This window comes from Pteropus medius, unplaced genomic scaffold (assembly GCF_902729225.1).
Source record: "Pteropus medius unplaced genomic scaffold, Ma_sr-lr_union100, whole genome shotgun sequence".
Lineage (NCBI taxonomy): Eukaryota > Metazoa > Chordata > Mammalia > Chiroptera > Pteropodidae > Pteropus > Pteropus medius.
In genome coordinates this window covers 3886461-3911979 of record NW_024347791.1, presented here as the reverse complement: position 1 = coordinate 3911979, position 25519 = coordinate 3886461, and the positions used below count along the sequence as shown (strand labels likewise).

At 49.5% G+C, this 25519-nt stretch overlaps 1 protein-coding gene across 5 annotated transcripts in view; it reads right to left on the bottom strand.

Moving 5' to 3' along the window:
• LARGE1 (LARGE xylosyl- and glucuronyltransferase 1) overlaps window positions 1-25519 on the bottom strand; it is a 489641-nt gene that overhangs the window by 12001 nt on the left and 452121 nt on the right. For 4 of the 5 annotated variants that reach the window (XM_039877849.1, XM_039877848.1, XM_039877847.1 and 1 more), the window contains 2 exons: window positions 21266-21429; window positions 11535-11813 (listed from right to left, as the gene is read on the bottom strand). In XM_039877849.1, the coding sequence (XP_039733783.1) occupies window positions 11535-11813; window positions 21266-21429 (443 nt within the window). The remainder of the gene's footprint in view (window positions 1-11534; window positions 11814-21265; window positions 21430-25519) is intronic. The other variant, XM_039877846.1, reaches the window with a different exon arrangement.

The following is a 25519-nucleotide window of genomic DNA, read 5'->3' as shown; positions in this document are numbered from 1 at the left end:
TGAGGTGAGAGCCCAGAAACCTGAATTCTGGAGTCAGCTCTGACAAGCTGAGTGGCTTTGGGTCACTTCATTCATCCCTCTCAGGTCATTAAATGCAGATTATTAAAACTGAAAATTTTGGAAGGCGGTCTGATAGAGTAGCAGTCAGACTGACCTGGTTTCCACCTTTGACTCCACCGCTCGCTCTGGGCAAGTCTCTTTATCCATTCTGAGTCTCAGAGTTCATGCTCTTGTTAAACATTTTGACAAAAAAAAGCACAAGAGCGTGTGGAAGAGCTTGATGCCACGCCTGGCATACATTAAACACTGAACATGGGGTGGTTGCTGCCCAGCTAGGGTGGTTCTTTGTATGCGTCAACTGGGCTAGGCTACGACGCCCAGCTCTTTGGTTGGAAATTTGTCTAGTTGTTGCTGTGAAGTACTTTGTGGATGTAATGAACATTTACGATCAATTGATTTTAAAGAATGGCCCTCACCCTCAATGCAGGTGGGCCTCATCCAATCAGTTGAAGGCCTTCAGAGCAAAAACTGAACTTTGCTGGAAAAAAAAGGCATTCTGCCTCAAAACTATAACATAGAAATTCTGCTTCCATTTCCAGCCTATGGGCCTGTCCTATGGATTCAGACTTGCCAATCCCCATAATTCCTTAAAATAACTCTCTATCCATCCATTCATGCATCCATTCACCCAGCTGGTTCTGTTTCTCTGGAGAACCCCGATTGATACATTGTCCTTGCTTCTTGTCCAAAACCCTATCAAAAATATTTACAAACCTACTACAGTATTTTTGGACCAAATAACTCTTAAAAGAAACCTTAGGTATCTACTGAAGTAATTCACATCCCTGCTCATATAATGGAAAGCAAAGCAAATACAAGTGATTTGGAGCCAGCCAGGTTCGAATTCTCTCTGTCACCCTCTCTTCCCATCTTGGGCACTATGCTCAAATTCTCCTGGTCACAGGGTCCCCATCTGTAACATGGAGATGATAACGCTTATCTCTTGTCAATCAGGGTTGCTGTCAGGTTGAATCACTTTACAGCCTGACAACTGATTAACAAATGAGTCCCCTCCCTCTTTCTTGGGTCAGCGCACGGCGGGGGCTGGGGTGGGGGGGAGGCTACGGCAAGAAATGGAGAGAGAGCAGGGGACTCAGAAAAGGCAACGGATGGCTGACACTGGGGCAGATTTCTGGCGTGCCAGCCCACTTGTCTATGGAAAGAGTTTATCAGATCTCAGTCTCCAGCCAGCTGAGTCCTTCCTCATGTCAAAAACGGTTCAGGTGTTCCTGACAGAGCACATTCTCTCCTTCTGGTCAGTGGAGCTGACCGGAAGGAGGGCTGTGAGCCGGGCAACGCCTATATTTGAAGACCCCAGTCTCCTCTCTTGTGTATCTTCCTCCTTCGGCCTCTCCTCTCAGCTTACCCAAGTGTGTACACAGTTCATAGCCCATGTTGCTCCCACCTGGTAGGACAGGTGAGCGGGGGAGGGAATGTGAGTGAGCATCTGGCTTCTGGTGCCAGCTGACGGGGTAGAGGTGGCAGACTAGAGGCTCTTATGGGGGCTCAGTGTTAAGTCAAAAGAACAGCATAAAAGGATAGGCTGTTAGGTAGATGGGCTTCCTGGAGTTTAAAATGACCAAACCTCGAGACTGGTCCCGGAAGTTTATACCATGTGCACACACAGGCACACACGCACCCTCTCTCTCTCCAGCTCTCTCTTTAATTCCATCCTTTGCCTTAGTGGGTAGGTCTCTGTCACCAGGGAAACAGCCCAGGTACCTGGCATGAAGAGATGATGAGAAAATGTCTCAGAGAAATGAGAAAGAGGGACACACAGCACAGCTCTTATGACTTCACCCGATCAGGGATGAAGCGAGGCCTCTGGGGCCAGGCTGCTGAGGTTTGCGCCCTGGCTAATGACTTAACCTCTTGGGTCCACAGTTTCTGTATCTGTGAAGATGGGGATGATGATAGCAGCATGGATCTCAGAGGGTGTTTGTGGGGACCAAATGATATAAAGAAAAATGAGAAAGCACAGCCGAGTTTAAAGAGAGAGAAGCAGTTTTGGAATTATCTCCTGTTTGGGTCTGTCTATGCTGTGGAAGGGGTGGGGCAAACCAGATGTGCCGGGCCAGGCCAGTGATGTGTGGGCTGGTGGGGACAAGGCAGGCAGGATGGTCAGTGCTGGGGAGACAAAAGGGGGGAGAAGGGCAGGAGACGGGACGACTCGGGGGGCCATGAGCAGCATCTTTATGCTCTTTGACTCCAGCTGCACAGCTATGCATGGGTTCTCATACAGATGTGGCCAGATATTCTGATGCTTTAAGAAAAGCCAACTAAAATTATTTTCAACACACTAGAGGGCTGGATCTCTCTTAGGGGACGCCAGTTTGAAGGGAGGCTGAATAGGGAGACAAAGAGCATAATCTTTTAAATCAGGGGATGTAGGTCCTATCTTAACTCTATACTTCACTAATGGTGTAATCACGGGCAACTTTCTGAACTCTTGTTTCCTTATCTTAATACGAATAAATACGTCACAGTTTTGGTTATTAAGAGAACTAAGATGATATACTCATTCATTCATAAATATTTATGAAGCCAGACATAGATATCGGGTAGAGAGCTGAATGAACAGATATGACCTCGGTCTTTACAGAGCTCAAAGTGCAGGGAGACAGAGCGCAGACTCTCTGATGCAGTCAGAGAAGCTCCCATCACTCAGCTGTATTCTGACAAAGAAGCAGGAGTTAGCTAGTCAGGAGACGGGGTCCTAGGTATTTGCAAAGCTTTGGAAGTAAGAAAGCATGTAAGGTTTGGGGAAGTGTATTTCTTAGAGCATCCCTGGTACATTTTAGGTGGTCAGTAAATGGTCATAAAAGTGCTTACATGTGTTCAGTATTCATTGCGCTTAGGGCTTTATATACATTACTTCTTTAATCATTGCCACCTATAAGTTATGAGTATTCCCAGTTTACTGATGAAGACGTTAAAACTAAGAGGTTAAATAAACAGAGCTAGTAGCTATCATCATCATCATCATCATCATCATCATCGTCGTCATTGTCATCGTCATCGTCATTGTATTAACTTAGACTGCACCAGCTTAGAAATAACCTGGAACGATCAAAAATCATAGAATCTATTTGATTCAGGCCAGCAATGTCACCCTCGTTGTCAGATCAAACAGACTTCTTCCCCATTCTCATCTTTCTTGACATCTCTCTGCATTTGGTGCTAAAGACCACTCCCTCTGTCCTTAGCTTGAGAACACCACCCCAGAATTCTGGAGAGCATCTCCCCACTCTCTCTGGCTTTGATCAGGGTTATTGCTTTGTGCATCAGCCCTGTGGATGCTGGTTACCCTTCAGGTACCCCTTGTTGTCTCTCCTCCTTGGGCAGGGTGGGGAACCGCAAGCTCTGCCCTTGTTAGCTTCTGCTCCCGAAACAGAATTGGCCGAGCCGACTTCTGTGTGGAAGCGCCACGAACGGCGAGGCTGACGCTGACAAGTGACAAGCTGCTGGGAGCCACGGGGCGAAGGCGCTGGGGCTGCTGTCGGAACGCCAGGCGAGAATGAGGCTTATCGCCTCTCAGAGCCTTGGATTTCCACGGCCCAGTCCACAGCGTCCAATGTCAGAGAGCCGTCTTTTAATCAAATCCGGGTTGTAAGGAATCCAAGCTCTCCTCATTCAGGTTCCCAGGGACGTACACGAAAGTTATGTTAAAAGGGGAAGGAAGGAGGGGAGCCGCGCTGGAGTGTCCATCTGTTTCAGAAACTGCAACAGCATCACTCTTTTGCTGGAGGCTTTGCGAGCAGCCGGCGAGAGGAGCGTGCCTCCCTGCACCGCCCTTGCCCACCTCTGCTGACCTGGAGGTGTCCCTTTTGATGACGGGCCTGCATCTTCTTTGGGACTGGTTCATCCTGGGCTATTTCTGTCACTGGGGATGGCAGGTGGTGGCAGAGGGGATAACATACAGGTTGCCTGCTTAGGTCCCCATCAGCTCTGCTGGGCTTGAGGTCAGGTGAGCCTTGTTTGGGGCTGTGTTTCTAACTCTGGTCCAGTTCCAGGCACACAGTAGGCACCCGATAAACGTACAGGGAATCAATGTGTAGTTGTCGTATGTGGCAGAGAGGATGGTCCTGTGAAGGGTGCCTTTTGGGGAAAAAACAGAGCTGGATTGTTTCATAGTTCTGCCACGCAAATACATAGGGCCTTTGGACAAGTTTATCTTCTGCATTTTAATCTTCTCACTTGAATAACGGGAATTAGAGCACTTATCATTGACTAAGTTGCCATAAAAAGATAACGTGCGTCATGTGCCCAGCACAGTGCCTGGTACACGGAGGGCACTTGTCAACGGGTGTTTCTTCCTTCCTGGGTCCTTCGCAGACTGCCTGCCTGTGCATTTGTGTTCTCCTGGGATGCTGCTGCTCACAGAAGGGATCCGTGCCGTTGGGGCGATCCCTGTTTTAAGAGAAAGCTGACGCTCGGGTCTGAGCTCTATCTATACTGTCCAGATTTCGGCTTATTGCTAGAACTAGTGGGAGTGGGGCAGAGTGAACCAGTGAGGGAGCTGACAGATGGCGAGCAGCAGCAGTGCTAAAGTGGCCACGGATAAAATCAATCAGCGAGGGGCAAGGAAGGGCGTCCACGCATGCACGTGTGCGTGTGTGCACGTGACTCAGGGAGGCTATGAGAAGCCCCGCTGTCTCTACCTGCCCCACACCCCGAAATGGCCTAGCTTCACTAGTACTCGATGCAGGCACGGCTGTCATCCACGGCAATGGCAGACGACCTGAAAAACACCTCTGCAGGCTCAGCCACCTACCTCCGGGCAGACAGGAAGGAACAGAGGTGAGCTGTGCCTGTCTGCTCTGGTGACGGTGGAGGCACAGCCCACCCCAGCCCTTTCTGCACATCCCTGAACTGGAGGCCAGGTAAGAAGGTTTGCTCGGATTCTGTCACAGTTGCCTAGGAAATGAGTTCCTGGAAGACGGGCTGTCAGGAGGTGTGTGGGGACGATAGCCGGGCCTTGCAAACGAGGGAGATAGGGCTGCCCACAGGACGTGTAAACGGAAAACACACACATAATAAATGAGGTCAGAGGTGTGCAGTCACCTGGAGAGCCTGGCAAGGGCTGTGCTCCTAAACTGATGGCATTAACGTATCCAGAGGGACAGCCTGTCTGTCAGGGTGGATGGAGTAGGAGAGAAAGAAAAGCTAAGCATGAGCTCTGGGGGTAAATTAAAAGAGAAAAAAAAAAAAGCTGTAGTTTATGGTGTCACGCTCTGTGCCAGGGACTCTGCATTCATTACCTTACGTGATTCTCAACATCCCTATTCACCCCTCTTTAATGACCCCATTGTCCTGATGTTTACTGCTAGCGGCCACGGACAGCTAAGCATCGGGGAGCGCTTTCTCTGTGCTTGGCACTGTGTTACGTGCTGGCTGGGGGTCTTGGGAGGGGCGGATGTAGCTCCAAGATTAGGAAGATGGCTCTGGGCACATGGCCTGGATTCAGGCCCTACCTGGACACTCCTGAGCAGGTTACATGTTTGTGCCACAGTTCTCTCCTCTGCGAGCTGCAGCTACTATCGGTACCTGGGCTGTGGGGTTTTGTGAGGATTAAATGGATTGTCTCGTGGAGAGGTTATGACAGTTTTCCAATGCATAGAAGGCACTTGATAAACACCATCTGTGATGATGATCGTGGCCATCATGACAATTGGATCTATAAACAGGGTAAGCATAGAACGCTGTTGGAGAAGCCCAGGATAAGCTAGCTGTGCCTGTGAGCTTGTTACTTAAGCTAAACAACCTTAACTATACAATGAATTATGAGGTTAAATGACAAAATACATGTGAAAATGCTTGCAACAGTGCCTGGCACATAGTAAGCGCTCAATAAATGTTAAATGTTCTATATAGTTAAGATTAAGATGACGCATTGACCTAAGGAAATGCCACCTGGTCATGTCCTTTGGCAGGCAGCCAGCTGGTGCCACTTCTACTGGCCTTGTTCAAATTCCTCCACTCATCCAACAAGTATTTACAGAGAGGCCATTATGTGCCAGGGGAAATGAGATGAGAGACCCTGGGAAGAACAGAACGCAACTGAAATCTGTCATTCCTGTCCGCCGTCAGAACATGGTCTCTGCCCGGGCTGGCACGTTTGTCCCCTGGAAAGCCAAGGCAACATCTGCAAAGCAAAGCAGAGCTGCCCTCGGCTTCAGGCCTTGAACCAAGATGAGGATTCTGCAGGGTCAGTGAAAGAGGCGAGGAACCGGCCGGTCTCATGGACCAGCTTTTGTGTCCCCAGCTGAGGGGAACTGAGGGCTGCTGTTCCCACCTCTGCTCCCTCTGTTATTCTGGAACATTCCTGGAATGTGCCATGATAGTTCATGCCTTTACACGTATGAGTCCTTCAAGCCTGAACTCAACTCTCATCTCTCTTTGAGGCCTTCCCTGCCCACCCACACTGGGTTACCTGCCTGCGAGCCTGAGCTCCTAGATCTTTTATCTCTGTATCTATAAGGATCACAAGAAGAGAAGCAGCGGCCCCTCCCACTGCAGTGCCCCCTAAATGGGGGAACGGAGCAGGAACCTGGCCTGCTCTGCTCACTGTGACAGTGTCTGGCCACAGCGGGCATGTGATGCATATCTTCATGCCATAAGAATGTTCCATGCATTTTGGTAGGTGTTTTCAAATACTGTTATACTTAATCTTCTCAGGATCTTAAGAGGGAAGAAATGATGTGATCCCCGTTTCACAGATGAAGAAAGTTAGAGAAGCTAAGTACTCTTTCCACGGTCAAGTAAGTGAGGAGTAAGAGCGCTCAGCATTAAACACAGGTCTGAACATGCAGCGCACGGCCTGGTACATAGTAGGTGCTCACTAAATATTTTCTAAGTATTATAGTTTCTCATTTTATAAGAAAGAAAACTGAGATGGTTTAATGAAGTGACCGGGGCTGTACTCATGGTGGCAGGGTTTGCAACGGTTGGGGGTTGGGGGTGTGGGCAGGTGCCTGGCAAATGAGTCCAATACTGAGTCCAGTGTGTATGCCATAGGACGGAAAATTCACTCTTGCTGAGTACCTACTATACCCCCACAAGAGGCTATTATTAGCCCCTTCATTGACTGAGGAAATAGAGGGTTGGGGAGACTAAATGAGCTTCTCTAAGGCACGTAATACTTGATATGTGTGCCAGAACCTGAATTCAAAAGCAGGTCTGCCGTGCCTCGCTGAATTTCACTTGACATTTCTGGAATCAAGAGAGAAAGCTGCACATTTCTAAGCTCATTCTTTAGAAGAAAAAGTGAAAGGGTGGGAGAGAGACTTTAGTGAACCTCTGCAGCTATGTCCATGCATATAACTGCTTTAATTATTTTCCAATGGATCTGTTTGCTTTTGCTGTAATATTAGCTGGTTGCTAAGCAACTGCTCAGGGAGCTAGGAAGCTGAACTTTTTCTGGTACCCAGGCCGGCCCCAAAAAGAGTGACATGAGTAAGTGTTTGGGGGGTCCAACGAGAGGGCTGCCAATCAGCCTGCATCCGGGGGTTTCAGAGTGATTTGGCTCTTTCCGTAAGTGAGCAGGCTGTCATAGAGGGAAGGCTACCTTCCTCCTCTGACGCTAAGATTTAACCTCTCCATCACCTCGGTTTGGTCACCTGTAATAATACCTTATGGAGAAGTGTGAAGGATACAAGTGATACATACAAAGCAGCTGGCAGTTGCTGGTACGTAAGGCTCGATAAATTAAAACTATCATCATTTTAAATATTAATAGTTTAACAGTGTTTGGTTAGAGCATTTTGTTGGAATAGGTCTATGCTGAAGAAGTCAGTCTCTAGAAGGGTCTACTGGCCTTTTGGGGTCCATGGCCACTTCAGTAAACAATACCCTTAACCTCATCCCAAACCAAAGCTATGTCACTGGTCACGAAACACATCTACTTTTAGTGTCTGGATCAGAAACAAATCCATCCCACTCTCTGGAAAAAGTATTCCTTAAGCCAATATGTTTATCTTCGTATCAAAAGGACAGTGTATACTTATTTGGGGCTTCTGATAGAATAATATTACTTCTTAGTTCTCAAAATTCTGGTGCCTAGGAATTACCTAGGTGAGAGGTCACAGACTAGTGGTGTGGAGTTGGGGTGGGAGGTACCATCCAGCCTGAAGACATGTTGTCTGGTTCAACAGTGTTTTTTTTTTTTTTAAATTAGTTGTCAATATTAAAAATTAAAGCACATCAACATCTAGATTTCTAGGCCCTCTTGAAAAACATGAAGCTCTTAGCCCTGCCCTCTGCTTCCAAACCGGAGTGGAGAGATGCTGGCTGCCTGAGAGGAAGGCTGTGGTCTCTCTAGCGAATGACACTCAGCATTCTTGGCTCCTTTAGGCCAAGGTCATGGCCCCTGTGAACATCTGAGTTTATTGACTCCTGATATAAGTCTGTTCCTTCATTTTACAATGAAAAGAAGAGAATTGCTGAAAGTCATACAGTTCACTATGGCACAGAGGGTGAGCTGGAGCAAGGATTCTGGGGGCTCAGCCGGCGCCCCATCTACCATGACACTCCAAGTCAATACCATGATATCCTCCTCAGTACAAGAAGGACATGGGCACAGCCAAACAACTGAGAGGAGCCAGCAAGAGAAACAGGCCAAAAGCAGGCTGGACTTCCGGGCGGTACCGGCATCTCATGGGGTAACATTTGAAAGAGCTTCCCTTTCAGAGTCCAGATACTTTTGTAGACAGTTACTGATTTCAGCTGCCGAATCTCTCCCTGGTCTGTCTACCTGTCTCTGCTGCTACTTCTGATTCCTTTGCCTCCATCATCTCTCGCCTGGATTAATGCAGCAGTCCCCTAACTCATCTTACTCTGGTCCTACTGATTGTGATCCTTCCATGACGTGACCACCATGCTCTTCCTTACGTGCACACCTAGTCATGTCATTCTCTCAGGGACTTTCCGTTGCCTCCTGCCCCACGAAATCCAAATTCCTTAGCATATTTTATGAGAAGTACTGCAGGACCCATCCTGGCCTACATGCTTGACCACATCAACAACAGATCTCTGTGTCTAGCTGGAACGTTGCCACCAATACTGGCTAACTCCAGCTCAGCCTTCAGGCCTCTGCTCAGATCTAACTTCTTCAGGACCAACTTCCCTAAGCTCTTTGCACCCTCAGCTCAGGTTAATAACACACAGACACCCCATCACAGTACCTAAAGAACGTGTATCTTCAACTGTTTTATTTTTTCCTTCTTTCTATAAGCTCTGTGATTCACAGTTCCTATTTATGTGGTTCACAGATATGTGAGCACATAGTAGGTACCTTGTAAATGTTTACCTACCCAATGAACAAAAAGATGAATAGATACTATGGATGGAGGAGAAGAAAATTCAGGACGGTCACACTATCTTTCCAGTCTAGATGGGCAAGGCACTCTACCTCTCTGGTCTCGACTTCTACATATGCACTAAATGAAGACCAGGCAAGTTCATTTATTCTGAACTCAGCGTCCCTGGACTTCTACAGGGCCCATGAAGACAGGAATGGAGATTCAGGGACAACGTGCAATATTTTAGAACCGCTGAACCATACACACCATGATAAGGTAGCTAAGGCCAACCAAAACGTCAGGCGACTCTGCATTACGAAAATGTTAATTAATGGGTACACCGGGCACCTCACATGGACTAAGGTCTTGATCAGTAACACATTTGGTCAATACAACACGGGAAGACAATGTAAAAACACAGTCTGCTCGTGTGTGATCTTTTTCACAATATGATGCCACAAGGTAAAATAATAAAATGGTGCTTGGATGGGGAGAGTAGAGAACTCAGACTCCTAAGATGGGGTCAGGTCGCTCTTCCCGTGGAAGGGCCCCAGAAGGATGGACGATGGCCCTCTCTCTTCTTGGTCAAGGTGGCCCCGGCCCGCCACCTGTTCCTTTGGGAGCCCTGCCTGACATCCGGAGCCTGTCATCCTGCAAACTGAGAGGCTGCAGAAGCAACAAGGATCGGGCTGAAAGCCCCGGCTGGCCACACGGGGGCGCCCTCACCCCACACTGGGATTCGAGGCCCAGATGGAGCAGGAACAGGACAGGACCCTTCCTAGTGCTGGGGTGGTGGGTGGAGGGGTGTGAAAGGGATGGGGGGTCAGGAACTGGGGCTTACAGGGCTCTGTGCCACAGCCTGTGCTCTTTGGGACCATGCCTGCCACGCTCCCTGAGAGGGTTATGTGCCCTGGGGTCCCTCACGCTGTGGTTCCTAACAGAGAAAGGCTGGAAGGGGCTCCCCCTGTTCATAGGGGATGGGCTGATGCTATGAACCCCCATGAGAATCCTGGAAGCCCAGTTCAGAAAGTGGACAGAGAACTCAGCTGCCTTCCCTAGAGAGAGCAGGGCGAGGGTGTGGGGGCGTCCACATCATGCCTGTGCTCTGGCTTCGGCACAAAAGGTTTCAACTCTTTTGGAAGTTATTTTAAGCGTGAGAGATGGAGCAGTAAAAGGGGCGTCACCATGCCTGCCTTTTGGATTTGGTGTGTGGATCTGGCAGGATAATTAATACCTCCCATGGTACCTGGATGCAGGTAAGCACTTACTCGGTAGCAGAGATAATTCATGCTGACAAATGACAGTAATAAAGAACTTTAACGTCTGACCATTTACCCCTGTGACTTTGGTTCTCTCACGTGGGGACTTTAGGGCTATATGAACCCTACAGTCCTCCTCAGTTCAGACAGTCACGCCATAATGCACGTCAGTCCCCATATAGCCAACCAAGTCTTTCACAAGGCAGGTGCTTTCTCCAGCCCTGGGACACCTGTCCCTCTGTGTGGCGAGAGTTGGGAAGGGTCACTGGAGAGTCAGAGAGGCGGCTGTGATGGTGAGTGAGCCCAGGGCCTGGGGCGCATCTTATGAGAAGTCCTGCGGGACCCGCCCTGGCTTAGGGACTGGCCATGCTGTGCCCCCTCTACCTGGTGTGTGACCTCGGGCTGACGGCTTATGGTCTCAGTCCTGCGGTCTCCAGTGGGGAAACGAAGGTGATAACAGTACCCGTGGCAGGGACTGGAGGGGGCGGGGATGAAATCCTACTTGTCAATCACTCAGAACAGTGCCTGGCGCCCAGCAAGCCATCACTCTCTCTTTGATCTGTTTCACAGAATAGGCAGGGATCTTTCTAGAATGGTTAGATGAAACCATCTGATCCAAAACTGGATGACGAGAGCGATGCTCCCTAGACCAAGCTCTGCCACTAACATTTCATGAGGCAAACTGGGGTTCAAAACCTGTTCGCGAGAAAAATGAAGATGCTGGATTGCCTCCCGGTGCCCCCAAACCCAACAGTGGGGAGTTCTACCCCTGGGTGGACGTGGGCAGGTCCTGGCCCCTTTCTGGGTGTCAGCCGCCCCATCTAGAAGAGGAAAGTGTTGGACTCGACGATGGCCCCCCGGGGCGGGGGGCGGTCTGGTCCTGGCAGGCACGCGCCTGTGTCCCGCGGGCCCTCACCTGAGGTACTCATAGAGCCCGTACATGGGCAGGAAGTCGATGTCGGACAGGAACATGTAGGGCGTGCCGACGTGCTTCATGGCCACGTTACGCAGCAGGTTCACGGGGTAGAACTGGCCTTCCTTGTACACGACGTGGTAGGCCACGTTGTGGCGGCTCATGAGCACCTCGGAGCCCTGGGCGTAGCGGAGGAACTGCTGGGCCTCGGCGTCCGACAGGTAGAGGGCCAGGCTGACGGGCCCCTCCCAGTGCTTGCAGATGGCCTCCAGCATCTGGAGCCTGGAAGAGACAGGGAAGGTGAGCCACACCCTAGCATCATTCGCCTGGCCTCCTGGGGTGGGGGGGCGGGGAATCTACCGCCATGGACACTTGGTCAACCGGCCTGAATCTTAATCACTGTGTCATGGAGGCAAGTCACCAAACCTCAGCTCCTTTATCCATAACATGGGAATGAAAACACTTACCTTGCTGGTTCTGGTCTTTGTCTGCTTCTAACCGAATAAGTGATATTAGGGAGCCACACACCACCATAAGCCTTCTCTTTGCAGACTCTTCTTTTCAATCGGGGTGGGGAAGATTATATTAAATGATCTAAAGATCCCCTTCTAGCTCAACATTCCTATTCCTCTTCTCCCTTAGCAAAGGTAAACTGACCTCCTGGAGGAGTGACCACCGCAGATGATTTAGCCAAACAGAGGCTATGAGTTACAAGGAGCATTAAAACAAGCCGTAAAAACAAGAATAATAAGAACTACAATTACTTGACTCATTTCTATGGACCAGACATCTCCCAGAATTCTCCCGACTACCCTGTGCACCAGCTGCCCTTCTCCCCATTTTCCTGATGAAGGAATTGAGGCTCCAGGTGTCCCGTCTGCTTTGATTCTTAGACTTGGAACAGACATGGGTAGACAGGGCCTTGGAGACAGTGGGAAGAAAAGACTGAGTGTTTGGCAAAAGGAATTAAACAAAAAAAAACCACACACACACTTGAATGTTGGGGACAAAAATGTGCCTGGGGTGATGCCATCTTCATTTTTCTGAGTCCTTAATGTCCCGGGCCACAGCCATTTTGCGAGACTACCCAAGAGGCGCCAGCTAAGGAGAGTGGGAGAACAGAGAAAAAAACAAAACAAAACAAAACAAAACAAAACAAAACAAAACAAAACAATAAACGGGGGCTTCTGGCAGAGAGGGCTCTGCCAAAATGTTTGAAGAGAAATCTATAAAGGTAGTTCTTCTTTTCCCCAAAGGCATTACAAGTGCCTGCTACAGAAAATCTATGGTTAAGAAACAGCACAAGCCTATTTCGAGTTTTTCCCTCCCCAGCAAGAGGTACATAATCAGCAGTCTCTCTCTCAGCCTGAATGCCCACTTTATTCGGACAATTACCGGAAAATAGATTTCATGCATTTCTATGCTTCTAAACAAAAGAAAACGGGTACACCTATTTTGTGTCAATGGCTTTCTCAAAGGACTTTCCGAGTTTCCTCTGAGTAATTCTGTGAATTGGTATTGCCTGGATTTGCTTCCTCTTTCTCTTTGGAGGATTAAGATATTCATCAGGGTAAAATGCCCTCCGTTTCTCATACTTTATGACACTAGCTAATCAAATTGACCAGAGCCGGGTTTTAAAAAGAGGCATTACATTCTCTACAATGCCTGATCTCACTGCAATTTGCATTCGGCCTCTGCTGCAGGCCTTGGTCTCCGCTGGGCTCCGTGCATCTGGGGTTTTCAATGATCCCACCTGCACCTCGGTTTTATGTTCTGCAAAAGTGGGGCCTCCGTACTTGGAAGGGAACTGTTTGTACAAATCCTTTGAAATCTGGGGGGTCGAGGGCAAGAATAATTTCTAATTTGCGGATAATAAATAGAGGGAGTGGGACGTGGGAGGCACGTCTGGGCGTGAAGAGACGCCCGCTCCTGCAGTGGATTCTCCCACTGATTTGGTGTTTGATTCCGTGTCTGAGTTTTCCAAGCAGGGGACAAGTCCCTCTTGGAGCAGCCCTTCTTCTGAGCTCTGCGAAGAGCTGAGGATGAAAACAGAGACACAAAATACTTAAGGTTCTCAGAAGAAGGATGCCGCTGGCGTGACGAACATCACACCCATGTGGGCTGCATAGGAAATTGTGCCAGATGTTCGGTGGAACCTCGGCGAGCGAGAATTAACGATGACACAACCCACTACTGTCTCTCTGCCACTGGCCCCATTCTCTCCAGCCTCTTCTCTCTTAGAATCAAGCTTTCTGCCAGGATCTGAACAACAGTGACAGACTGAGGTTTATCATAATGCTGTTGACATATAAAAATGCGACGATAATACGATCGATCTCTATCATTTATCTGTCGCTTAGAGTGGGCCGGCCCCATTCTGGCGGCTATCACGTGTAACGTTCATTTGTAACTCTACAAAGTTGAGATTCTCAGCACTGTGATACAGGTGAGGAAGCTCAAGGACATGAAGTGACTTCCTGCGAGTCACGTAGCTACAGAGCGGGGAAGCCGGATTCACCCCTTGGTCTGTCTGACCCTAACACCCAGGATCCAAATCGTCATTCAATACGGACTGGTGTTAAGCTGAGAAAAATGTCCCCCATGTGTCGTCTTCTCATTGTCTGTTCCCTCAAACGAGAACGTGTGCTTCCTTTGGCGTCAACTTCTCCCTATTCCTTCCTTCACCTCAGTCCGTCAAAGACCCAGCATACGCTCTCGCCCCCTCCCTGTTTCTGCCCGCATCTGTTCCCCAGGTTCGTCTCTGCGCAGTTCTTGCTGATGAAAAGCTCTGGGCCGAGTCTTTCTTTGGTCTCTTACATAGGAAAATAAAGTACCTGACAGAGTGGGGACCTGGGCCAATGGACAGTGTCTCAAGAGACAAAGATTACTTCTAAAACTACAGAACTGTCAGCTTGGAAGGAATCTCTGAGGTTTTTTTTTTAGTCTGGTGATCCTATTTTTATGATGAAAGAGCTCAGCCTCAGAGAGGGGTCTAACTTATGAAGAACACATGATGAATGAGTGACGAGCTGACATTAGGACCCGCAGTCCGCCTCTGTGTCCCGCGATTTTCTCCAGTTCCCCACAGAGCCCACCTTCGCTCCATGCTGGGACGAGGAGGAAAAGGCTCAGGAATGGCCACAGAGATGTTTGGCAGATCTAGAAGTAGCCAAGAGTTACCCCGGGGTGTCTTCCTGTGACAGGAAGCCTCACAGGAAGTCTGTGTAGGGACAAGGGAGCAGGCAGGGAGATGGCTGGGACAGGAACCTGAAAGACCAGGGTTGGATGAAATTCTAGAATGTCAATTGGTCTGAACAGTCCAGGCAGGTGTCACTCAGCCTCTCCTGGAAAGGGGAACTCACTCCCTACAAAGTTCCATTCTGACACATGGGAGCCGGGCGGGCTGCACGGTGCCAAGCTGTGACTGTAGGTTCTGGGGTCGGACACACCTGGCTTTGAACTCTGAGCTGAGTCAGTATCCCTGACGATGTTTCTCGGAGCTTCCATTTCCACATACGCATACTGGGGATGACAACACCTTTGGAGATTACGAAATGGCTACAGATCATCCCTCTCCCTCCATCCACGCCCTTAGGTCAGACACTTCCACACTGATTCTGGGCTGGCCCCGTGACTTGCTTTGATCCATGGGACATGAGCAAACAGGACACAAGCAAGAAAGTGAAAAAGCGCTTGTGTGCGGGTCTTGCCTCTAGCTGCCCTTGGAACCTCGGTACTGCGACCATGCGAACAAGCCTACCGACGGTACCACTGTACAGAGGTGGCTGCGACAGCTCTAATTTCCTCCTTAGGTTCTATTTCCGACTTTCAAACATACATTCATTCCCTAGATATTTACTGATCATCTACAGCGTACAGGTAACGTGTTGGGGCCTGGAATGAACGAGAAAGACGAGGTTTCTGTACTTCCGGAGCCTCTCTCTAGCGTGTGGGGGGTGCGAACCGAGAAAAAAAATCACAGCGAACTAAGGGCCAGAGAAGCGACAGACAGAAAACAGGACAAAGAGTAGCCACGCGGGCTCGCCGGGGAGGCCTGCTGGAGAGGTGATGTTTGAGACCTCGATCGTGAGGAGGATCTGGCCTTAGGAAAGTCTGGGAGGAAAGTCTGCGATATGAGGAAACAGTCCTTGGGATAAAACTGGGCTTAGCATGCTCCGGTGGGAAGACACGGGGCCAGCGAGGACGGAACACGGGCGAGGGAGGAACTGGAGGAGAGGCTGGGCGGGGACAGGTGGCAGGTCCCAGGGTACCTCCGATGGCTGTGGTGGGCAGCGAGACTGCTATTCTGAATGCCATGAGAAATCATCAGTTTTAATGATGTCGCCTGATACATATTTTTAAAAGATCACTCTGGCTGTTACACAGATAAAGAATTACTTTTCACTCTCCAGACCGGCGCTTGCTTAAGCACGCTTGGGATCGCCTGGGAGGTTTATTACAACCCAGATTTCCGGGCTCTGACTCTAGAGATTCCAGTTTGGTAGGAGTAGGGTGGGGCCTGAGAATCTGTATGTCTAACAAGCTCCCAGGTGACGCTGTGCTGGCAATCAGAACAGCAGGTCTCTTAAAGAGCCCTGTCAGCTCAGCTAATGTTCTCTTCCCTCCACTGGCAGAAAATGGAGAGAAGACCCATCAGCCACAAATCCCCCGAGACCATACTTAGCACTTCAACCACCTTGTCAAAGACACAGAAGAGATCAGGTGTCTCTTGGCCAGGTGGCGAGGATGCTGCGATCAGGGGCCCCTCCCGGTCAGCCCACTGTCCTCTCGACCATTCTCGTCTGCTGCCAGGAGGGGTGGGGGCGTGAGTCTCCGAGCAGCTGGGAGAGGAGCAGACCTGCCAGCTCCACAGCTGTGCCTGGCACTGAATTCTAGAGGGAGCCGGGCTGGGGAGCCGGCACGCCGCCTCCCCTAATTCGCTGTGGCATTCACGTAGGGCCTACTTCTGACTCAAAGGTTTACAAACACACCCGAAATGTTTCTTAAATTAAAAATCAATCCGACAGGCACCAGTCGGCCTGCTGCATCATAATCGGCTGTCTGGAGCGGAAGGAGGAATTTCTGCCGTCTTCACCAGCTTCGTAATTTCTGCTTTCGTCCCGCTGGGCTTCCTTCGGTGGGGTGCAGAATTCCCGGGGTCCTCTGAGGGACCGCTGGGATGGTGATATTTGTCACCACGTGTTCGGGGGCATCTGCGTCTGCCATGCTGGGGGATGTGCGTGGTCTGAAGGGAAGGCCTCAGTGGTTAGTGTTTGCAGTAGATGTGAGAGGTGGCAGGGTTTCCTTGGGAGCAGACTGGGAAGGAAGGTCCCGGGGTCACCTGCACCCGGGCCCGGGGGTTTGGGGGTGCTTCCGGCTGGCCGTTGGCGGAGGGGCTCTGTTTGGCCTGTATTCTTTTGTTGATAACAAGTGTATACAGAAGGACAGATTTGGGTTGTTAATAATTTAAAATAAAAAAATTCTTCTAATTGTTTGTAAATTCCAGATAGCAAATTTCATAGCCAGCTTGGGGGCAAAACCACATTATGAGAAGGGAAATGAACTTTTGTTGCATACCTGATACTCACAGAGAACGTTCCGGCCTGTTATTTTATATAACTTAGACAGCAACCTGTGAACTTGACAGTTAACACTGCCACTTCATAGATAGGTAAAGGGAGGCTCGAAAACCCTAAGTAACTTGTCCGATTCACACGGCTAGCGACTGGTGCAACTGGCCTTTGAACCCAGGGGTGTGTCTGTCTCTCTCCTCTTTTTCTACATCACCTCACCTCTCCAAAATACCTGCCAGGTGCAGATGCTGTGGTCAGAGTGTTCAGATCTAGCAACTATGTGCCCAAGGCTTTCGCAGAGAGTTTCTCATCCAATCCTAACGAGGACCCTATGAGGCAAATATTTTTAACCCTCTAGAGAAGGAGAAACATATGCAAAAGTGTTAAGTGACTTGCTCACTTGGCCATAACAGGTCACCTGGTGAGTAAAGAAGTTGGTGGGATGTAAGCCCAGAACTCTTTGCAAGTCTAGTGTCCCTTTGTGTAGTACCACAGATATTAAGATTTTGGTCACTAGTGCTGGCATCATTTAGGGAGCCTCTGAATGGATGCCTGGGCTAAGTTCTGGGCATGCCTAATCTTATCTGATCTTTCCAACAACCTTAGGGGGTAGCTACTATAATTATCATTCTCAGATTACAGATGAAGAAACTGAGGCTCAGAGAGGTTAAGTGATTTGTCCAAGGGTCAAACTCAAGAAGCGGCAGAGCCACCAAGACCCGACAGTGTCTGACTCCAGGGATCAAGCTATTCTCCGTCGGGTCACCTTTTAGTCTGATTAGAAAGTATGTCAAATTGATCTCTTTCATTTTCTTCTGAGTTTGTTGGTAGCCACTGGCTACTGATCTTGATTCGAAATATTCTTCTGATAAACTGAATGTATTACTAGGAGGTGTGAATGTGGCAGAGGAAAACCAGGGATGCTGAGATGGGAACCTGGGGTTTTCTGGAACTCACTCACCTGTGCAGATATAGCATCTGAGCTTCAGGTACCTCATCTGAGGGGCCTGAGGTGCATTTATGCTGCCTGGGGAACAGAAGACCAATCTCACCCATCGTTCACTATGACTATCAAGGATTAGATTTTATGTTCTTTTTCAATGCCATAGAGAAGAAGAAGAAAGTGAGAACTGGTATGGCCAGGTGAGTTAACTACTGTGCTGCTTAGCGAGGGAGAGTGCGGGTCCCCAAACTAAAAGGCGGGTAAGAAGCCAAAAAGACACGAAATTCGACGGTGACCACTCTGGGATGCTGGTCTAAGTCAGTCCCTCGTGGAGCCTCACTGGAAGCCTGACAGATTTGAGCCGGAAGAGCCGGCCACCTGCTCTGGCTTCCCCAGGGCCTTGTGGAATCTAGCCCCTGCCTACCTGGCCAAGTTGTTTGCTTGCCTCCTCCCTACTCCTACACCTTAAGCTGAGCCACACTCAACTCTGTGTGTTCCCCAGCGGGCCCGGTGTCCTCTCTGTCCTGTAGTTACGCTGCATGCACCACCGTGGGGAGGCCCCTTCTCTCTGTGTGGCTCTGTCTTTCAAATTGCTCAGCCTCCAACTCAGCGTAGATGACAGCTTCCCTTGGACACATCTGTGTTGTCTTTCTCCACTCTCCACCGGGATGGGGGCTCATCCTGTGGGGGTCTCATGGCATCTCCCTACTGTTATCTGTCTCTGGCAGGCAGAATTCTAAGCTGCCCCCCAAGACTCCTACACTCCGATGTACACGCCCTGGGTGCAGCCGGGACTTGGGAGTATAATGGAATATTGCTTCTGTGATGACGTGTATAACACGCTGGAGCGTCCTCCTGCTGGCCTTGAAGAAGCAAGCTGCCGTGCCATGAAAGGACCACATGGCAAGACCTGAGGGTGTCCCCCAGGAGCTTAGAAGAACCCCAGCCAAAGGAACCGTGGTCCTAGAAGTGAATCCTGCCAAAACCCAAAAGAGCTTCGAAGTGGATCCCGAGCCCCACATGAGATCACAGCCCCAGCCAACAACTCGATTTCAGTCCCGAGCCCCTGCTAACATACCCAGACGCCTGACCCACAGAAACGGTAAGACAATGTGTTTTTTAAGCCGCTAAATCTGTGCTAATTTGTTACATAACAAGAAAACGAATCCACTGCCTGAGGCCTGACTACACTACACACAAAGGCAGGAATAAGGTCTTATACATATTCCCAGCCCCTCAAGAGCCTGGTACATGTAGTAAGAGATGCTTCAGTAAGATCTGCTGAGTGATCGCATGAATTTGGAGATGAGAAAATGGAGGCCATGAGAAGGGAAAGAACCTTGCTTGAGATCACACAGCAGGTCAAGATCGGAGCTGGTGCTACATCCTCCGTGCTTTTCCCTCTCCCCTTTGTCATTCTGTCTTTCCCTGTTACCTGTTATGGTCAGCAATATCTGTGTTTGTGCACAGGGGGACTGGAGGCTGGGAATCTCTAGGAAACCACTAACCAGTGAAGCTATTTAATTCCTCGAACCATCATGCACTAACACATGGTGGGAATCAAAGCAAGGGATCTGCTTCCACGAGTCCCACCCCACCCAGATGCTTCCAGATGCAAAGATCCACTCACTCCACAGTAACTCCAGACTTTTATGCAAACCTTTTCATGTCTGCGTGCTTGTTCATTCATTTGTCCGTCCGTCCGTCCATCCGTCCTTCCTTCCTTCCTTCCTTCCTTCTTTCCTTCCTTCCTTCCTTCCTTCAGTTTCTTTCCTTCCTTCCTTCCTGACTAATAACAACTGACATTTATTAAACACTTAGTAAGTGTGCCAGGTACTGTTCTCAGCACTTTATAGGCAGTAAGTAATTTAATTCTCAAAATGACCCCATGAAATCGCATCTATACGCTGACCAGACATATCCGAGCTGGCTCAGAGACAACGAACCAATCGAACTCCTTCCCTGACTGTGGGAGCTGAGTGGGGAACGACGTGAAGGAAGCTGGGACGAGGGCAGCTTTTGTGTGCTGCCACCTGTAAATCGAAGAGGAAACCGATCAACCGAGGTGGGAGAGAGGCACACGGGACAGCCAGGTACAGAAAAATGTGGCCCTGAGTGAATGACCTAGGGGCTTTGAATCCATTCATCTCTCGGCAGCCAGGGAGATGTTTTCAAAACCATAAGTGAGATCGAACAACTTTGTCTAAATTTCTTCAATAACGTCTCATGATGTTTAGAATAAAGTCCACATATTTTAGGAGTTTCTCATGTTTTATCCTCTTAATTTCAGCTACTTTCCTCTTGATCTCCTGCTATACTGCAGCCCCACTGGTCTCCTGCCAGGTTTCTGAGTGCGCAAGCCCCTTCCCGCCACAGGTTTCTGAGTGCGCAAGCCCCTTCCCGCCACAGGGCCTCTCCACCTGCTACTTCATCTGCCCGGAAAACTCTTTCTCGGCAACTCGCACACCTGACTCTTTTTCTCATCTTAGGTCTCTGCAGAAATGTCCCCTCCTTAGAAAGACTTCCCTCGATCACGTGAGCTAAAGAAGGTCCCGCTGGACATGATTACCTATCCTGGTTCCTCAAAGCACTTATCACAGTTATAATCATTTTACTTAACTGTCTATGGTTGTTCATACACTAGCCTCATGTTCTCAACCCCTGGCTGCACACTGCAAACTCAAAACACTGCAAGGTCTCCCCCTTACAAAGATTGCTACCTACCTGGGCTGCAGCGGAGCCTGAATGTGAATTTGTTTTAAAAGCTCTCCAGGTGATTCAATGTGGCCCCGGCCAAGAACCAGTGCATTAGATTGTGAGCCACGCAAGAGCAAGGGTCATGTCAGTGCCACCTGATAAAAGCTCAGTGGATGTTTGTTGCATCGATACACGCGGAAGGAACGAAACAGCAATAGCTTTCCAGTGGCGGCTGTGGCTCCGGCCTATGTGTTTCCCTATAACGCACCTCCTTTCCTCGAGGTAATCTGAGGAGAGTTCCATTTCCCAGAAGCAACCCTTCTCTCCATCCTCAAAATCACCACCAGCACCAAAATACAAGAGCCCTTGGTTTTCAGTGCTGGGATGCGGGTGAGACACTGGCCCTATAACGTCAGGCTTCCATGTGCTGAGCCTGGGAGGACATCTCTCCCGTCTCCACTTGATCAGGGGATGAGCAGCAGTGAGGGGACTGCACGGGGGGCGGGGCCCGTCTGCCGTACCTGTCCATGGAGAGCTGAGCGACCAGGGTGACATCCGTGTTGTCCGAAGCAGGCTCGTACTCATAGTGCAGGAAGTACAGGTGGGTCCGGTGGACAGTGAAACGCTCTCGCCGGAACTCGTAACACAGGTCATCCTCATCCAGCTCGGAGAGCTGCTTCTGGAGCTGAAACACAGGAGAGGAGGCTTGGGAACAGAGGGAAAGCCCCGGGGGCCCAGGAGCCTGGCCCCTGTGGCCTGAGTTTGTCACCATTGGACGCCGCTGGTGGTCAAACACAGAAGGGCAGGTTCACTGTTTTCATTTTCCTCTGCGGTTTTCAATCAAATTTCAAAAAGGTGACAACGAAGAGCAGCTCTGGCATTATTTCTCAAGCCGTGAGCAACGGCAGATGACTGCATTTATCGCTCCAGTTCTCCACCTTCCCGATAGTCCTACCCTTTGTCACGTGACTTCCACTGCCGCCTACTAAAGAGGCAGAGCCTACCTCCCTGACGCTTCAGTCTGACCTGGACTTGTGACTGGCTTTGGCCGATGGAATGGAGGGGAAGCTGTGATACCCCAATCCCGAGGCCAGGTCTCAAGAGGGAGGGCACATTTGCCAACCCTCCCCCAGCGCCGTGATGAAATGCCTCGGCTAGCCACCAGAGGGTGAGAGACGCCCAGAGCAGGGCACAGTCTCCCTGCTGCCCCAGACATGGGAACCGGCTCAGCCAAGATCAGCAGAGCTGCCTCGATAAACACCACCGAGGCTTTATGGGTCTGGAGCAACAGATAACGGATGGGGGTATCACTGGCATTTTGCGTGAGGTGCTTTTTCATCATGTGAGCCTGTCCCACACATCAGGGGATGGGCAGCCTCTTGGGCCCCAGCCCACTAAATGCCTGTAGCATTTTCCAGACAGCCAGGTTCAACTCCAAAGTCATTCCCATGTCTCTAAATGCTGCTTAGGGAATCACTGAGATCCAGCGATCTATGAGACATTCTCGGCTATCGAAAACTTTTAAGTGTTAAAAAGGATGTGATCAGGGACACTCTAGCTTTTCAAGTTCCCTTTGATGTCCTTGCCTATTTAAAGACTGCCACGGTGCCAACAGTATAAGGCCGAGAAACTGGAATTCTCATTCCACCTAAGATCCTACGAGCCAAGTGACCCCTCTGCCCTGCAGGGTTAAACCCAGATGCTTGCGGATAATCACGCGCTCTCTCTGAGCCACTGCTCCCCACGTGCTCTGTACCTGCACCGGTGATGTTCTCTGTGTTCCCCAAGCCTGCTTTTCCTGCCACACCTGCACGACTGCACGTGTTCTTCCTCGCCCCACTCACTCTTCTCCACCTGGAGACCTGCTATTTACCTTTCAAGAGTCGGCATGGATGGCACCTCCACTGTGGGCCCTTTACCGGCCCTGCCAGGTAGAGCTGGCCCATTTCCCCTCTGCGCTCCAAGAGCACTCAACTCGTGATTCCACTGAAGCACTTGTTAGCTTGGACTGAAATTATTTAAGGGCAACTTCCCTGGTGAGGTCGTGACACTTCTCCATGGCCTCCGGCACCGTGCCTTGTGCATGACAGGTGCTCGATATTCCTGCGTTACATGCATGAGAAGTACCTGCTGCACACGGGAGACAGTGCTCACTGTGATGCTAAGGCATGGCCTCCTAATTTTCCTTCTGTGTCCTTAATGTTATGCAGACAAGGTGATCATCCTTGAACCATTATTTGTTCTAATATTTGCAGTTCAAGGGTCTGCGATGACAGAAAAGGCTTGGGACAGCAAACAAACACATGCCAGGCTCCGAGCATGGTGCTGGGTACACGTGATCCCGTTTCCTTAGAGCCTCCTGTGGGGCATGTGTAGCCTCATTTTCCAGTGGAGAAAGCAGCTTCGAGATCTCGAGGTCACTTAGGCAGGTCAAACCTGGGTCTGTGTCCCTCTACCACTGGCTGCCTCTCCAGGAAAGATGCTCCATCAACAGAGGCCGAGGTTACTGGGTCTACCCACTCCTGCCGGCATGATCTTGGGTGAGTTACGTAACCTTTCTGAGCTTCAATTTCTACAATTATAAAATGGGGGATAATAACAGTAATAACGACCATAACTACCTGCGGATTGTGGGGAGATTCCAGAAACTCTGCATGTAAAGGGTGCAGTGTTTGAAGTGAGGTAAAGACACAGCAGACACTATTATGATGGTGGATATTATTACAATTTGGAGAGAGGGAGACACACCGGGGCCCTGAAGACACCTAGGTGGGTGCTTTGTGTCCTCAAACATCACCTGAAAGAGATGGCATGGCAAGTGTCTGGAGGGCAGGGAAGGCGGGGCTGGCTGAGTGTCAGAAACAGTCTCCATGTCTTTTTCCTGGAGGAATCCAAATACGCCTGGAAACCAAAATGCCTCCTAGGAAGATGCCTAACTAGCTGATACCCACCCTCCCTTTCTCACTCACACTGCAAAAGAACATAAACAATGACTCCCCTTTAGGGAATAAACATCTGTAAAGTTCTTTGCAAAAGCAAGGCTGTTTGGGGTGTGTGTGTGTGTTTTGTGTTGAGCTTTTAATGTGTTGACACAGTGCATGGCTTCCAGTTCAATGAAGAGGAGCGGGGATGTGTGAAGATGTGTGTGGATGTGTGTGGGTGTGTGCGAACGTGTGTGTGGCCAGGCACATGTGCGCGGAGAAAAGGGTCCTTCTTTGATGAGGCTTCAAAGAAGTTTATTTATCATGTGAGAAAGAAAATGAGTGACCAGAACATGAGATATGCATGTGTGTGGGGGGGTTTTCTCTTCCCCTCTGCGCACACACAGGCATTCCAAGGTACATGGCTCCAAGAGCCATTTTCTGAAAAGCACGCACATAGTGGACTCCTAAAGGCAGGAGCTGTATCCCATTCATTTCCGAATCCCTTGACCCCAGGACATCTGAGCACCTTGTACATTCAATGAGCCTGTAACAGATGTACTCATAGCCACTGCATGATAAGAAAGGGAACAGAGACCAATAAAAGTGCTATTAGAACATAAAGTAGGGCCTGCCCTAGCACGGAGGGTCTACCAGCTCTCCTGGGGGATAAGCAGCCTGCCTCTATGAGCTTCGTGTCCATGATGTAGTTCGGTAGCATCCCCATCCCTGTGGCCATCTCAGTGCTTAAGGGGTAGGGTCAAGGGAACGTTGTTGTCTACCAATCACATTCAGTACTGCGGAAAGGACATCAGGTATGATGTCAGACATACAGTGTCAGCATCTATGAGACTCTGGACCAAGCGGAAGCCTTCCGTGAGCTTTAATTATCATCAACATGGTGGACTGCATCATTGCCTAGCTAATATGGACTAAGCACGTGACAGATGTTTTCAGGTGCATTGCTTTATTAATTCGGTCCTTTGGCATACGTCTCCATTCTACAGAAGAGGAAACTGAGGCTCAGAAGCTTTCAGTACCCTGCCAGTTACACAGCTAGAGAGAAGCGGTCCGGATTAAGAATCCAGTATTTGGACCTCAAACCATTGACCTTTTTACAACACAATTACTTCTCTCCCTGGGGATGGACGTGAGGATCAAATGAGCTGGTGGAAGATATAATGCTTCAGGAACAAAGCAGACCATAAAAATGTGTATGCGGTCTGGTCCCAATACAGCAAACAGACAGACAGACAAAAACCCGCATAGAGAAGAGGCCAAGGGGAACACATTACAGTGTTAAAGCTTTCCTCTGAGCGGTGGATTTTATTGACTTCTTTCTGTTTTTCTGTATTTAACTGATTCCTTGCAATTTTCTGAAATGGGCGAATGCATGTAAAAGTGCTTTGTAAACTGTAGAGTGCTACACAAACCCTAGCCATGCTATTATGATCAGATTATGTGCCTTTTCAAATTCGAATCTAGGACTGCTTATTGCCGACCGCATGGCTGATGCTATCTCAAGGGGAAAGACTCTGAGCAGCTGAAAAACTGCCTCCCTTTCACCCAGGGTACTAGCAATTTCTCCAGGGAGACACCGAGTTGGAGGGAGAGCTCTCATTAACAGCACTCGAATGCTACTGCACCCACTCTTTGGCCACGGGGAAGCAGGGGACGCCTGACAAGCAAGTCACAGAAACAAAAGATAGATTTCTCCTGAGATAAAGTGCATTTGCTAAATTGCTTCTTTGGGCAGCCAGCTGAGGCGAAGGGAGATTTGGACTCCAGGGAAGATGGTCCTTTAAGCAGTTTGCATTTATTTCTTCTCATCCTTAAGGACAGTGGCCTAGATTG